Source organism: Phaseolus vulgaris, chromosome 10 (genome assembly GCF_051622355.1).
Source record: "Phaseolus vulgaris cultivar YP4 chromosome 10, ASM5162235v1, whole genome shotgun sequence".
NCBI classification, from domain to species: domain Eukaryota; kingdom Viridiplantae; phylum Streptophyta; class Magnoliopsida; order Fabales; family Fabaceae; genus Phaseolus; species Phaseolus vulgaris.
In genome coordinates, this window is record NC_143507.1 from 43,010,681 (window position 1) to 43,024,815 (window position 14,135).

General features: G+C 33.9%; 1 protein-coding gene across 2 annotated transcripts in view; it reads right to left on the reverse strand.

Moving 5' to 3' along the window:
- Positions 1–14,135, reverse strand: part of LOC137819769 (midasin-like protein) — a 38,028-nt gene that overhangs the window by 15,036 nt on the left and 8,857 nt on the right. Inside the window, exons 18-46 of one of the 2 annotated variants that reach the window (XM_068623748.2) lie at positions 13,799–13,866; positions 13,528–13,723; positions 13,316–13,420; positions 12,819–13,118; positions 12,533–12,726; positions 12,354–12,444; positions 11,056–11,206; positions 9,995–10,068; positions 9,200–9,347; positions 8,850–8,948; positions 8,649–8,749; positions 8,440–8,529; positions 8,294–8,359; positions 8,048–8,212; positions 7,562–7,769; positions 6,546–7,429; positions 4,617–6,110; positions 4,315–4,483; positions 3,968–4,039; positions 2,996–3,081; positions 2,670–2,921; positions 2,230–2,365; positions 2,039–2,124; positions 1,858–1,946; positions 1,375–1,516; positions 1,200–1,289; positions 771–894; positions 378–532; positions 109–222 (exon numbers count right to left, since the gene is read on the reverse strand). In XM_068623748.2, coding sequence (XP_068479849.2) covers positions 109–222; positions 378–532; positions 771–894; positions 1,200–1,289; positions 1,375–1,516; positions 1,858–1,946; positions 2,039–2,124; positions 2,230–2,365; positions 2,670–2,921; positions 2,996–3,081; positions 3,968–4,039; positions 4,315–4,483; positions 4,617–6,110; positions 6,546–7,429; positions 7,562–7,769; positions 8,048–8,212; positions 8,294–8,359; positions 8,440–8,529; positions 8,649–8,749; positions 8,850–8,948; positions 9,200–9,347; positions 9,995–10,068; positions 11,056–11,206; positions 12,354–12,444; positions 12,533–12,726; positions 12,819–13,118; positions 13,316–13,420; positions 13,528–13,723; positions 13,799–13,866 — 5,949 coding nt within the window. Of the gene's footprint in view, positions 1–108; positions 223–377; positions 533–770; positions 895–1,199; positions 1,290–1,374; positions 1,517–1,857; positions 1,947–2,038; positions 2,125–2,229; positions 2,366–2,669; positions 2,922–2,995; positions 3,082–3,967; positions 4,049–4,314; positions 4,484–4,616; positions 6,111–6,545; positions 7,430–7,561; positions 7,770–8,047; positions 8,213–8,293; positions 8,360–8,439; positions 8,530–8,648; positions 8,750–8,849; positions 8,949–9,199; positions 9,348–9,994; positions 10,069–11,055; positions 11,207–12,353; positions 12,445–12,532; positions 12,727–12,818; positions 13,119–13,315; positions 13,421–13,527; positions 13,724–13,798; positions 13,867–14,135 lie in introns of both variants that reach the window. The other variant, XM_068623747.2, reaches the window with a different exon arrangement.

Consider the following 14,135-nt stretch of genomic DNA (forward strand, 5'->3'; position numbering starts at 1 on the left):
TTCAACACCCAGTCCATATATGGCAATCATGAGAGCCAATAAATACATTAAAAACATACAAAAAATATAACCAACAAGAAACAGAATAAAACATAAGGATGTAGAAACCTTTTTTTCCAGCTTCCGACACTCTGCTTGAAGCTTTTCCATCTTCTGTGTTTTTCTTTTGTCAGCCTCTTCTGTCAAAAACTGTCCCGAAAAATAACCGCACTCCTTCCGTACCTAAATGAATTCAGTAAAAAGAAAATAATCCCACCTTGGTATAAATCATCAGAAGTAATAAAATCATCACTAGTAGTAGAAGTAATAAAATATTAGGCAAAAGAAGTGTCAATACACAAGAAAACATAGACTATTTAAAGATCTTCATCAAATACCTGAATTTCAAGTTCAAGTGTAGATATTGTTTCCATGAGCTGAGAGTACTTGGAATAGAACTTCATGGTGGGATCAATTTCATTGCAGCTAAGCAATAGATGAATGCGTAATGCTCCAATGTGCGCCCATGCACAACCAATAGTAAAATTGAAATCTAAGACAGGAAAAAATGAGAAATATAAATATAACAGAGAACATTCTAAACAAGAAGAATAAAGATACATATATAATAGGTATTCAATGCTTCCAGGTCACAGCTATAATAAAGAATTCAATGCAACAGAATACTGCATTAAGATGCTTTTTATAATTTTACTCAACTTTTGTGGCCATATAAAAATCACAGTCAGTTATTATACATGTTTAAAGTGGAGAATAATTAGCAAATTTACCAGCAGCATTAGTCTGAAGATACAGCTCTCTAAGCAGTGGAACTATGAACTTCTGCACAGAGTTTTTCAACCTTTGATGTCTTGATGAAGCAACAAGAGAGGTCAGCAAATAGATGCTTTCTTCCTAGATCAGTTAACACGGGAATGAGAATAAGAAAACCATTCAAACAGAGCCCGCAAAACTTAGCAACTGTTAATTGTTGATGAAGAGTCTCTTTCTTAATTCAGCCAAACATTTTGAGAAGTTATTTTACAACTTTACAATCATACACAGAAGGGAGGAAATTTTACAAATAATTATTATGTATTTCTTATTCAACTTATAATTAGTGTTCACAAATTTTTGGAATAGAGGTATATTATACTTACGAGAAGTCTAAAGTATAACAGCTCAGAATAAAATCTAAAAATGGTATTCTAAAGACATACCGTAAGTGTATTCTTCTCAGACGAAGAAAAAGTAGATTCAATTCTAGCAAATTGATCCGCATCAAAAGATTTTTTATGTGCATAAATAATCTGCATTTAAGAATACCATAGGCATGAATCAGTAGAATAATTTAGACTCAAATGACTTTGTGATGAATGAAAACAATAATTTTACCTGCTGGAAAAGAGAGCGAGCAGCAGATAAAAGAAAACTAGGTAGATATGTGCCATGATGAGAACATTGCCACAGATTAAACAAGGTAACTCTACACTTGAGACACTGCACCCAAAATTCCTTTATAGCATGTGTGCTTTGCCTGAAAATATTATCCAAAGGATGATAGACTTTCAGTACCAAGATGTACAATATTAACATTAGTTAATAAATAGTCATATACAACAAAACAACCACATAATACTAAAAAGCACATTGACAAATATTTAACCAAATATTTACTCAAGTATGTTGAAGATTTCAGGCAGAAATTTCTTCCCCGTGTAATTAACAACAAACATGTGACTTGATAGCTTATGGGTAATGAAGCCCCAGTATTGACTAATAATGACTAACGACATTAGTTTATTGGAAGCTCCACTAAATCAAAACATCAATAGCACATAACAATTATGTAGTTATGAAATTATATAATAAACTCACGTGATCTGCAACACAGTTGATGCACTGAAAGGCTCAATGAGCATGTGAGGTAGCGCAGTTGTATCGAAGACATCAATCTTTGCAATGTTCTGAGTAGGGAAAAATATCATAAAAAAAAGTCAGGGCAAATTAGTAGGAAAACTAAATATGAAAGCTCGCAATTTTCCAACTTACTGCGTACCTTACTAAATTTAGGGAACCATACCCAAATAGATTCATGCCACTTAAACCACATCTCCAGAATAAAGCTCGCAATTTTCAAATTTACTGTATCACTCCCCCAAAAAAAGAAATAGAGAAACTTCAAATTCCAGAGTCAGCATATTAACCAAGGAAAGGAAAAACTGGACTCCTTCAAGCCTTTACACCAACCTGTGTCCACTGATGCCCATGCATTAAGGGTCCACAATATCTTCTGGTGTGGCACAAACATTTGTGGAGGCCTTGATGAGAAACTCAATGAAAATTTCAAAGCAAAGTTCAAAAGGTTTGATAGACATCCCACAGCCTATTAACAGAATCAAAGAAACATGGAAATTAAGTTTCCAGATTATGTGCAGCATAATATAATAAGTGCAGCAACCCTAGCCTATTGATAGAAACAGAACTCAAACAGTGTATTAATTTTACTATCCAAGGGTCTCATCTGTCTATATTACAAAGAAATATTTTTTCAATATCGATAAAGAAAATTTATTTTACAATAACCCAATTCAGAAGAGAAAAGCATGAGTAAACAATCAAACATGCACTGACAAGCAACCACATGGAAAAACTGGAAAAAAGAAACAGGTAATTGTGATCAATATTACTTGGTGTGATCCTTCAAGATCATCCAAATGAATTGATGTAAGTTTCTGCAGTAACTCCATGTCCCAAAATAAACTGGTATAATCAACTGGAAGGAACGTATTCTGCCAGGCCTCAAATGCAGATTTTTGGCACAACATTTCACATGAAAATGAACAACAAGTAGCTGAATTTTCAACAAAAGATGAACTGTCTTTGGATCCTGTATTCAACTGCAACTTCTGTTTTTCATGTTCAAACCTTCTTAGCAGCACCTGTGGAACAATTTAACAATCAAATTATTGAAGTGGACATTGTAGATATCAATAACATCATGAAAGGTACAGACCTGATGTGTCTGCTCCAACTTCTGAAGATCATGGATATTATCCTCATTACTCCTTTTCACCATTAAAAATGATGAGTTTGAGACATCTATACAATTATAAATAAAGAAAGAAATAATAAGTATCCACTGACAAGCCACATAAACAATTAAACAGTAAATATGATAACATTCATCGGTATCAGCAAGGAATAAAACCTGAAACATTCATATGTTGACTTTCATTGTACAGCATTAAAGGGGAAAAAAGTTGAAGCCATTCTAGAAACTTCAAATTCATTATGAAAAGAGCAAATTGTAAAAAAAATAACCTAAAAGTAGATGGGAAGTACAGGAAGCAAAAAGTAAAAAAGTTATAAACCAATCTTTAGAAACATTAATTTAGGGCAAGGAGGAAAAATAGAAGATTATAAGGAGCCCAAAATTACTGTTTCTGGCATGAACAAATAAACTCTAAATAAGAATGGATTCGGTAACATTCAAGACAAAGGAAATAAGTGTTGTCCACATTGATTAGGATGGAAAGAAAATGAAAGAAAATAATCAATTTTGCAACATCAGTATCATAATTAATACAATATGGTAAATTATAGAAGACATCACATGCTAAAAAAACACAGGTTCAAGTTCTATTCCAAAGACGGAGGCTACAGCCCAGCACATAAGGCTCCAACCTAGTGAGGTTTTAAGGTTTATAGAGGGTAATGTGCCAGTCTTACTCTTGCAAGCAAAGGGACTAAATATCAATCATGCAAACATAAATATACACCATCAGGAAATTTCAGAGAAATTTATTTCAAAAGATAAATACAACTGAAACTGACCTATCTTTAAACTAGATACGGGAAGAAGACCAAAGGATAAAATTTGTGGTTCATTTTTGTATATCCAAATAATTCTAACTCTCCATGTGAGTGGTGTCCTAATACCGGAATAAAAAAAGTTACAGGGGAAATAAATATGCCAATAATATACCTTGCATAACCAGGAAGCGCAGTTCATGATCAAATGATGCAACAACATCAGTAAGATGGCTGCTCAAATTTCCTGGAAGTACTGAATAGAAAATTAATTAAGAATGAACAAACATATAAAAATACAATGTAAATTAAAAAAATAAAATTATTGGAAAAAATATTCCCATCTTAAGAATAATTGACCACTTAACTAGTTAATGATGCTCAGCTTGTGAGCAATTGCAGAGTTGATTAACCATTTAAGAAGTTAAAAGGATAAATGTTCCTAAACTGAGAATATCTTGACCTTGGTATTTGAAATTTTCCAAGAAATAAATAACCAAAGAGGACTTTAAAATACTAAACCTTGGTATTTGGCTTCTGTCTTTCTGGGCCAAATTGTTTCAACAAATTTCAAAACCTGATGATGCTGATCATGTAAATCTGAAGAGGAGGGCAAAAATGGGTGACCACCATGAATCCATAATAAGGATTTTTCCGAAAAAGAAAACATCTTCAATTTTTTGCTCTCCATCTGTTCAAGAAGTAAAGATTGTCTGAATATAATACAAAATAAAAAAGAGATATTTTGGTGACACTAAACAAAAAATGTGAGAAGAAAATAAGTGTTCACTCACTAAATAGCCAAAACTCTATTCTTAGCTTACCAAAAAATCATCAACTGCTTCTGGACAGATATCTATAAACTTTTGGGCATCTTTCAGCAAAGAATGACAAGAAATTATCATCTGATCAAACTTCAAAGAAACAAAGTATCGCCAAAATAAAACATGGTCCTCGATGAGATTACAGTATAACTGTATTTTACAATCAAACGACTGGTCCTCAATTAGCTTAGGAGCTGAAACAAATTTGCAAAGTATTTCATCTTGCAAAACATGAAGGGACTTCAAAAGTGGAATGAAGCAACTGGTTTCTTCGTCAAAACTATGTTGGCTCTCAATATTGCGTTGCTGGAATGTTAGCCTTAGAGGATCAAAGCAACTAATAGCATTAGAGAGATATTTAGTTTTGCTATTTGATGGAGCCATATTAACTATATCAAGCGACAACAATGGCATGAACTGCAAATCAGCATCTAGTTCGTCACGGCATGAAATATACTCCCAAAGAGGATGTTTCATCATCTTTTCTATCAGTATGACAAAATTATTAAAGAACAGGCAGAAGGGCTGCATTTGAGAACTCAACCACTTAAACCTTAGAAGATAGAACTTAAAATCACTTTCAGTAGCTTGTTCAATTGTCCAATTGGCTGCAAAGAATAGCATCTTATTTGTCAACTCTGAATCAAATGTACACTCCCTTTCATAGCCAGAAATACTCACATTTGAAGCCTTAGGAAACATAAGTTCACGTAAAGTCATCAAATCCATCATATATGCCTTCACATTACTGGGGGCTTGCAAAGAAGCTGTTGAGTGTCTCTTACGAGCAATTTGATACTGATGAGATGCAATCTGAGTTCCCAATGATTCTAGATACAAGCAGTTCTGTTTGATAGAAGCTTCTTTTGAGTAATATACAAAATCCCTTAAATTGAGTGGCAATGGCCATCCTCCGGGCAAACTCAAAGGACACGCTGTCAAAACATCATACCCAGCAAAATTAGGTACTGATAAATATTCAGTTTTGGCGAAATTGACTATTTTCTCTCCCTCACCACCCAATGAGGAGAGATATATATGCTCCCAACTTATTTGTAGACTCCAAAAAGGACAACAACCATTCCTGAGAAGCTGCAGAAACAGATGAACCCAATGTGAGAGTTCAAGATATGTAATGTGATCATTAAGCTTCAAACCTTCCTTTTTAGCGTAAATGTGGGCTGCAGCCATTGAATCAACCAATTGAGCAATTGGAATTCCCGATAAAACAAGAAACCTCCTGACATCATTAAGTTCAATATCTTCATTGCATCCACTTATACCATCTAATGCCCAATATGGCTGGAGCATAAATATTTCAACTCCCCTATTACGCATTGCTCGAGAAACTTCACCATAGTGGGGATTAACTGTGAGGAACATGCGGAAATTAGGATGTGGATGAATAACCAAAGGCTTTCCGTCAACGGCTCCACGCTCATTCACCGTAATTGATCCACAAGGTTCCACCAATGAGTTAATTCTATCAAGAACCTAGCAACAAAAACAAGTAAAAATAATTACATAGTATCATTTTACAGACTTGTACTGCTGCAAACCTTCAGTAGAAAAATTAATCAATTCAAGTGATTAACTACAATGAATCACTATGCAGATCTTGCCTGCCAAACTTCAGAAAAATTAAACAAGAAAAAAATGCCATCTGACTTCTTCTAATTTAGTTCATTTAGGGGAAACTATTACAAACTAATTTCAAGACAATTAAATAGATTAGTAATAAAAGTTGGATGGTGTGTAAGTTTAATAAGCCATATGAGCTCAACAACACATTCATAGAAAGAGAGAGCGAAGAGAGACTAGTCAATTAACACAGTTCACACACATTCTGAACGAACTACAGAGATTAAATACAATTTAATTCAAGCAAAATAAGTTTTTAAAAGCATGAACTAGCAAGGCATCATATACCGTGGGGTTACATAGATTTGCATTCTCCAACACAATCCACTCCCCTTGCTCAATAGCCTTGACCAACAGTCCTGTAACCCATTCAAATTTGGTTGAAACAGCCCTTTTTCTATCATCTGCTTTCATCTTTAAAACTGTCTTCATGGCAAAATCAAGCTCCTGTAAAGAGTAGGATAGAGGAAGAGAACTCTTTTCTATCTGCAACTTTAGTTGTTCAATGAACAAACTAAGAGAACATACTATTTTCTCCTGGTTTTCAACATAATTTGTAGCAGAAGATGACAAGCTGTCGAATTTAAAGCTAGAGAGGAAAGCAATCCATCTGATATAGAAATCTGTTTCCGTGAAAATTGCATCCGTTGAAGCCTCCAGTTGCAAACAAACGAACTCATTCACATAGCGCTGAATTTGAGCAACTACATTGAAAAAATTACGCAAGACATCATACTGTTCAAAAGATCCCAATAGTTCAGATATATCTGTTGCAGATGAAAGATTAATTTCATTTAACACATTGCCCGTAAGATTAGCTAGTAATCTTATCAGTGAAGTTTTCCCAGAGCATGAAGGCCCAGTCAAGATACATAACCATTGACGCTCTACACATTGAGCAGCAGCTTCCAAACTTTGACGTAATTCAGGCAGCAGCAGGAGCTGTTTGCTAGAGGATGTATTTAATTGGACATTATTCCTCTTAATAGTAGCACTGCCCACCATTAAATGTTCTGAGTTGAGTTGAACACGAGGATATGGATTTATACACGGTGTCACCTCAAATACCTCCTTGAAAACTTTTAAGACTTCCTTGCGATCAGCTGCTGTACGCATTCTCTGAATATAAACAACGTTCAAGAAGGAATACAAACCAGAGTGCTTCGGTGCACCTAAATTGAATAAAACAAACTATCAGCATAAAAAAGGGAATGACTCTCTAACGGACATTAAAAATAAAAAGAAGAAACCAGGAAAAAAATGTAGATTCAATTTAGAAGTGAAAGGAATATGAATAATAGAACCTTGAATTATCTCACAAGACCGAAATATATCACGAAGATTGAACTCCCATGGGAATCCATCCTTGGCAAACTTTTGATTTACTGTGGTGTCTTCGTGCATCCTTTTATTGAATAAGACTAGCTTTGAAAGTAAAGGTTGAGGGATGGTCGGAAATTTTGATTCACAGATGGATAGATAGTCTTCCTGAACTAACTCGTCAATGTATACCTGTATCAACAACCAAAAACACAGATTTGATAAATCTTGCATATTGAGTACAAAAGAAAATATTTGACTGACAATATTATTTAAGAAAAGAGGAAAAATATTCTGAAACAGGACACCTTTATTAAACACAGCAAAACAAAACATAATTAGAGCCTCTTTAGGTTATACATAATTCTAACTACTACACAGGGGGGTTTAGACTTTGGATTCCACACATATCTATGTTTCAACTTCTATAGGCCCAAAATAAATAAAATAAAAACAGACCATCAGCATACCTTTGTAAATCGATTTAGGAATGACTTAGGAAGGCCTTTTCGGCCACCACCTTGATGTGATGGATTCTGACAAGCAAAAACTCTAAATGATGGTGGACATTTAAAAGTATTTCCCAACTCTGGTATGAACACCTCAGCTCTGTGGTCCAGAATAGCATTCAAACCCTGTTACAAAGAGAACTGTGTTAAAGCAAAGAAGACACAGAAGAGGAACAAATGGAGATTAAGATTGATGAGTAAAAATACTTCTAAAACAGATTGTGGAGCAAGATTAAGCTCGTCCAGCAAAACCCAACAGCCTTCCTTCAATGCCTGCAAATTTCAGTTGAAAATTAAAAACATATATCAAAAGCAGAGATGAACATGAAATGTTACAGTATAAAACAATCAACCTGCAATAGTATGCCATCAGACCAAGAAAACATCATGCCCTCATCACTTTCAACAGGTAAATCAGACCCTAACAGATCCATCATATCAGTCTGCACCAGAAATACATATATCAATAGAAAATATTAGACTTAGAACTTTTAAGATCACACAAATGAAGTCGAACAAATTATTATAAAAAACTAAGTCTCAACCATGACTGATTACTGACCTGCTCAGAAAAGTTTATTCGTACCACTTTGTGCCCAGAACATTTTCCCAAGGCAATGATTAAACTAGTTTTCCCTACACCTGGGCTACCTTCTAGTAAAACTGCATATGTACAATCATTTAAAACAAAGAAATTTAATGATTTAAATATGAAACTTCAGACATAATTAAATAAAATTCAAATATAAATGAAGCAACATACCAGGCTTTGGAAGCTGCATAGCCCGCAAAACTCTCAGAGCATTCCTGCAAGTAGTAGGTGCCATTAATTCAAACCCACCATCCTCAACAATGCCAATACCTATATGTGCAAAACAAATTAATGCCAAATAAACACAAGAGATAATCATAATGGAAGTATTTAGTGAATCAGATAAATGAAAATATATAAACAAAACAATTATTCATTAGCTCATAACACCACTTTGTCCTTTACAAATTAAACTATTTTAGGTGGAAAAACCCCAATTGATAGATGATAGTATACAAAAATAAAAATAATATTTTTACAAAACCAAATCAGATGACAGAATTGCAGCACCACATTATTACCTTTATTGATATAGAACGGATCAATGCCAAATAAATCGTCATGATGAGCATTATTACTGTGTGGCACATCCATAGCGGAGCCAAATTCTCCCCAACTGTAGTTTCCCATTCTTGAAAGCTTTGAATATAATAAATTACTTTCATCAACCTGAGAGAATAGTCCAGTCAACATTTACAACTTTTTTAATTTGGAGCTAACATTAAAATACAAATGTAAGCACTCCACAAACAAATTGAACCATAAAACAATAAAAACAAAAGCATTCATAAGAATTTTACAAAACTGGGAAATAACTGACTGCATCGTAAAAGAAATTTACACAAATTTGTTAGAGATACTTGTGCATTATATGTGCCTTTTGTATTTTCTGCTACTTTACACTTTTTATAGCTGCTGTAACAGATTAGCTTTCTGTCAACTTAGTTATATAGACTGATCATAGAAATACTCATAGTCATGCAATTCTGTAACAGATTAGTTTTCCGTTTGATCATAATTGAACTCTAACAGATTACAGTGACTCTACTGATCTCTAATATCTGCTATATTTTCTTTGGCTTGCTATATTTCCATGAAAATTATTTTTACCGTAAGATTGGTAGCTGGATAATTGTGTTATTCAATTTCAAGAGGAATTGTGATAAAAGATTTATAAAGCCGACACATACTCTAAACTTTTGTAGAACACTGTAAAAAGCTCACACACTCTAAACTATTTGGAAGGGCAATAAATATTAAATGCTCTCATTTTCAATGTAGTACATAAATGATGAATAACAAGGGGAGAAACATACCTTTAACTTCTGTAGAAGAAAGGAAAGACATCTCTCCCTTACCTCTGCAGCATCCCTTTTGGAAAGTCCTGTCCCTGGTAAAAGTTTAGCAACTGTCAATAAACATAAATGTCTATGCAAAATTCTACAATGTGTTTGAATGGTGTTTCTGCTTCAGGAAATTTGGGAGGTTATTAATGAAGCTTTGTGCGATACACAACCATTTGTTGTATTAACCTAACAGCTTTAATCCTTAAGCAATGTTGCTTTATGACATACGACAATAATATAAAGGCTTTTAATAGCACATTTTACCATTCAACAATTATCATTTTACAAATTTGACAACCCAAGTATTACTTTTGCGCATTTTATCATCAAGCTTTTAATTTTTACACATTTTACCTCTCAACTTTTTTTCCACACATTTTACCATAATGTTGGTAACAAAACATCATTTCACACAAAAAAAAAATACGATAAAAAGATGTCATTTTATAAGGACACACCAGCTCTTCATTACATCATAAAATGTGCAAAAATTGGAAGTGGAAAATGTGTAGAAAATAATACTTGAGAAGTAATATTCGAAAAATTATGATAGTTGAGTATTAAAATGTTGCATTTACCCTAATACCATGATCACTACAACTACCTACCACCACAACAATCATAACAAATATTCAATTTATTATTAATTTTAAAACTTTTAGTTACAATATTGTAGAACTCTTCTTGCCAAAAAAAATACATCTGGAAACATAATAACAGAATCAAGCCCAAAAATAAAACTTAATTCCTCATGCAACTCAAACAAGAAAGATTTTGATATTATTCTGTTTTGGGCCCAAATGGAAAATGTTTAACACATCCCAATCGCCAGAAGATACCAAAGCCCCAAGTGGCAAAGAGCCAATATCAAGGTGCCAAACTTCTCAACTTACACATTTTGCCTATTTGGGCTTGGGGTCTTTTTACCCAGGACATATAAATAGGTAACCAATATAAGGTAAAAAAACAGATATTACATAAAAAATAAGGGAAGTAGTATACACGAAAAATCATAAACAAACAGATCATACCTAGACTTAAGCCATCAAGCAAAACAAGAAATACTCCATGAAGAAGTGCATGCTCTGGTCCTAAGCTTTTCTCCATTGTAATAAAAAAATCAACCCAAGAAATGAGATCTCTCACTGTAAGCATTCTCCCCGGATGCAAGTTATTGAACCACTGAAATGCATGCGAATAATAAATAGCAGGTGAATAATAATATATAATGGATCAAAGAACGCGTCACTAAAACGACAGTGTAATAGTAGAATTCAAATATCCTAATAAAATTACACGCTACAATATTATGAACCAATAACCTAAATACACCAAGTCATTTTTATTTGTGTGGAGACAGTAAGATGAAGAAGAGAAATACATTGAAGAAGCACTGAGAAAACACATCAAACCCTTAATTGGGAAAGACAGACACAACTCTGCTACAAAGCAATGTGAAAGAATAATATAACAAATTTCAGTAACCTGGTGCAAACGGGGAAAGAGGTAAACCTGTTTATATGAACCTAATTGGAGGCATCCAAATGATAAGAAATATAACAAAAATAGTGGGTATAGTGGTGTCCAGGAGTAGGGTACAAAAATAGTACAGGAACATGATCAAAGGAATCTGCAGTGATATGGATACACTCTACAGAGTAGAGGTTATTTGAGGATTTGAATATTCTTTATGAATAAAAATTATATACCAACAGTAAATATCCATCAGTACAATCAACAGTCGAGGCAGCATGATTGAATAAAAAGCAGTTTTACTGAACAGGAGATGGGAAACGGTAAATATAGCTTGATAGCCTACTTCACTGCCAAATCTCAAGATGCACCTCTTGCAAAGATCAGTGTTCAGATCATATTATCTACTTGGGAAACATTGATATCCATTCTTCCAACTTGCAAATGAAATTTGGACCAAGTGGCTGTGTAATCCTAGGTGATGTAGCCACGTCTATTTCAGCTAAATTGTTTATATTTGTGTTCAGATAAGTTGTTCTACCTGTCTAGACTTATGTTAAAATTCCAGATTCAGATGTCCGGAAGAGAGACCACAGAGGAGGAGAAGCTAGCACTTCAAAATAGATAAGCTTTTGCTCCTCAAACAAGATTTTGGGGAACGTAATTTCCTCTCTTCCTTATTAAACTTATATTTTTTAGCTTCTCCAAACTTAAGATTCACCATGCCATTTCTTTTAAGGGAAAGAAGTAAAAAGAATCCATGGAAAATAGTAACTTAATGAACCAAATCCACATTCTTTACACGCAAAAAAGTGAACAATTTATGACTTCTATAGCAAACCTATACATGACATACCTCAAAAAAACTTATCATAGCATCAACAATAAGTGAGAGTGTTTCTTGATATGCAGGACATAAGTTGCCTGTAACTTTAAACTTAGAAATTCTGCACAAAAAAAATCAAATAAGCAGGTAATAGATTTAAATCATCTAAACACTGAAGTTCGTAATAAAATATGGAAAATTAAAGGCACCTTTTCAGAGCAATGCCTTGAAGATCATCTAGATCATTAACAGCAGGAACCCATATCTCTGTAAAGCGATTGCGTAGTGCTGGAGATAACTCTTTCTTACCATAATCACCACCAGGATTCATTGTTGCAAGAACAAAAAAATTTGAATGTGCAGTAACCTTCTCCAGATCAGACCCTCCTTTCTCAGCCAAAGACTGCAACCACAAAAAAGAAAAGTCTCAAAATCTAAGTCTAAAACTGCATAAAGAAGCAAGTTTAAATGTGACAATAGAGATATCAAACTTACTAGCATCCTTTCTGGTTCCAACACACTATTCAGTCTCTCAAGTACACTATCATCAGCCAAAGATATTTCATCCACAAGAAAAAGATCACCATCTCTCATTGCTTCTACGAGAGGACCATCCTGCCACACAAATATGCTCTGCCACTTTTGATGCAAGCCATTGAGATCCAACTTAATTTGCTCAAGAGCCTTAAGTTCTTCTCTGCTGATATCCAAACTACAAACTTGACCTTCTTTACATTTCCTTATCATACCACTCAGTAGATCAAGAGTTGAAGAAGCATCATTGATATCAGAAGACTGTAGCAGAAAATGACAAATCAGAAATCTCTATATCTCAATAGCATTGATTCAGATAAAAAAGGAAGAGGGAAGAATCATTGTGCATATACAAAAGCCTTAAATGCAGCAAAAGCTAAGCGAAACATATACACATCCAGAACTTAAAAATTCTTGGTTTGATCCTAAGAAGATAAAAAAGAAAAAAGAACACTCACAAGGTCCATAGGAAAGTATTTCCAAGTCTTTAGTTTCTTCAACTTTTCAATGATCTCTTTATACCCAGAAATCAGCGCAGATCTCTCTCGCATAGGACGGAATCCCTGGAAAACATTTTCTAGTAAGACTTTCAGCTAATATTAGTAGTATATGTATATCTGTTTGAAGTCCTTACAAGAATGATTAAAAGAAAAGTCATGAGAAAACCAACCCCAATAAAATCAGATGTTTCTGTATACTGATGGCAATTCAAAGTGCGTAAATTTAACTGCAAACAAGCACTTAATAACTGACACACAGTAGTCTTTCCTCCACCTGTTTCCCCAACAAGCAGTACAGGCTCACGTAAATTATAGCAGCGTTCCACAAGAAAGTACAGCCTCTGCATACCTTTGGTCAAGAGTACACTGCATAAATAAACAATAAGAGGCATTAAACCTAAGACTTTGGACAAAAAGGGAAAGGCAACAATGAGTTCATACCTTTCTAGACCATCTGAACCTCCAAAACCAACAAACAAATTGGAAGAAGAGTTGCCTCTACATGATATCTGAAATACAGTTAAAAATGTTGGATCAAGATAAATGTAATTTCCAACCTTCTTCAATCCTTTAGGTATTGAAAAAGGAAACAATATGTACTAATCTGAACAGCAAGAATAATATCCAAACCAACACCCAACAACTCAATCTTGAAAATCAGATGTTACCATGTACAGCATGTCATCAACAAATACAATGTATTATAATATATAAGTACAAACGAAAGTTCTGCATTTAAATCCCGATTATATGATTCGTTATATATACATAGCTACAA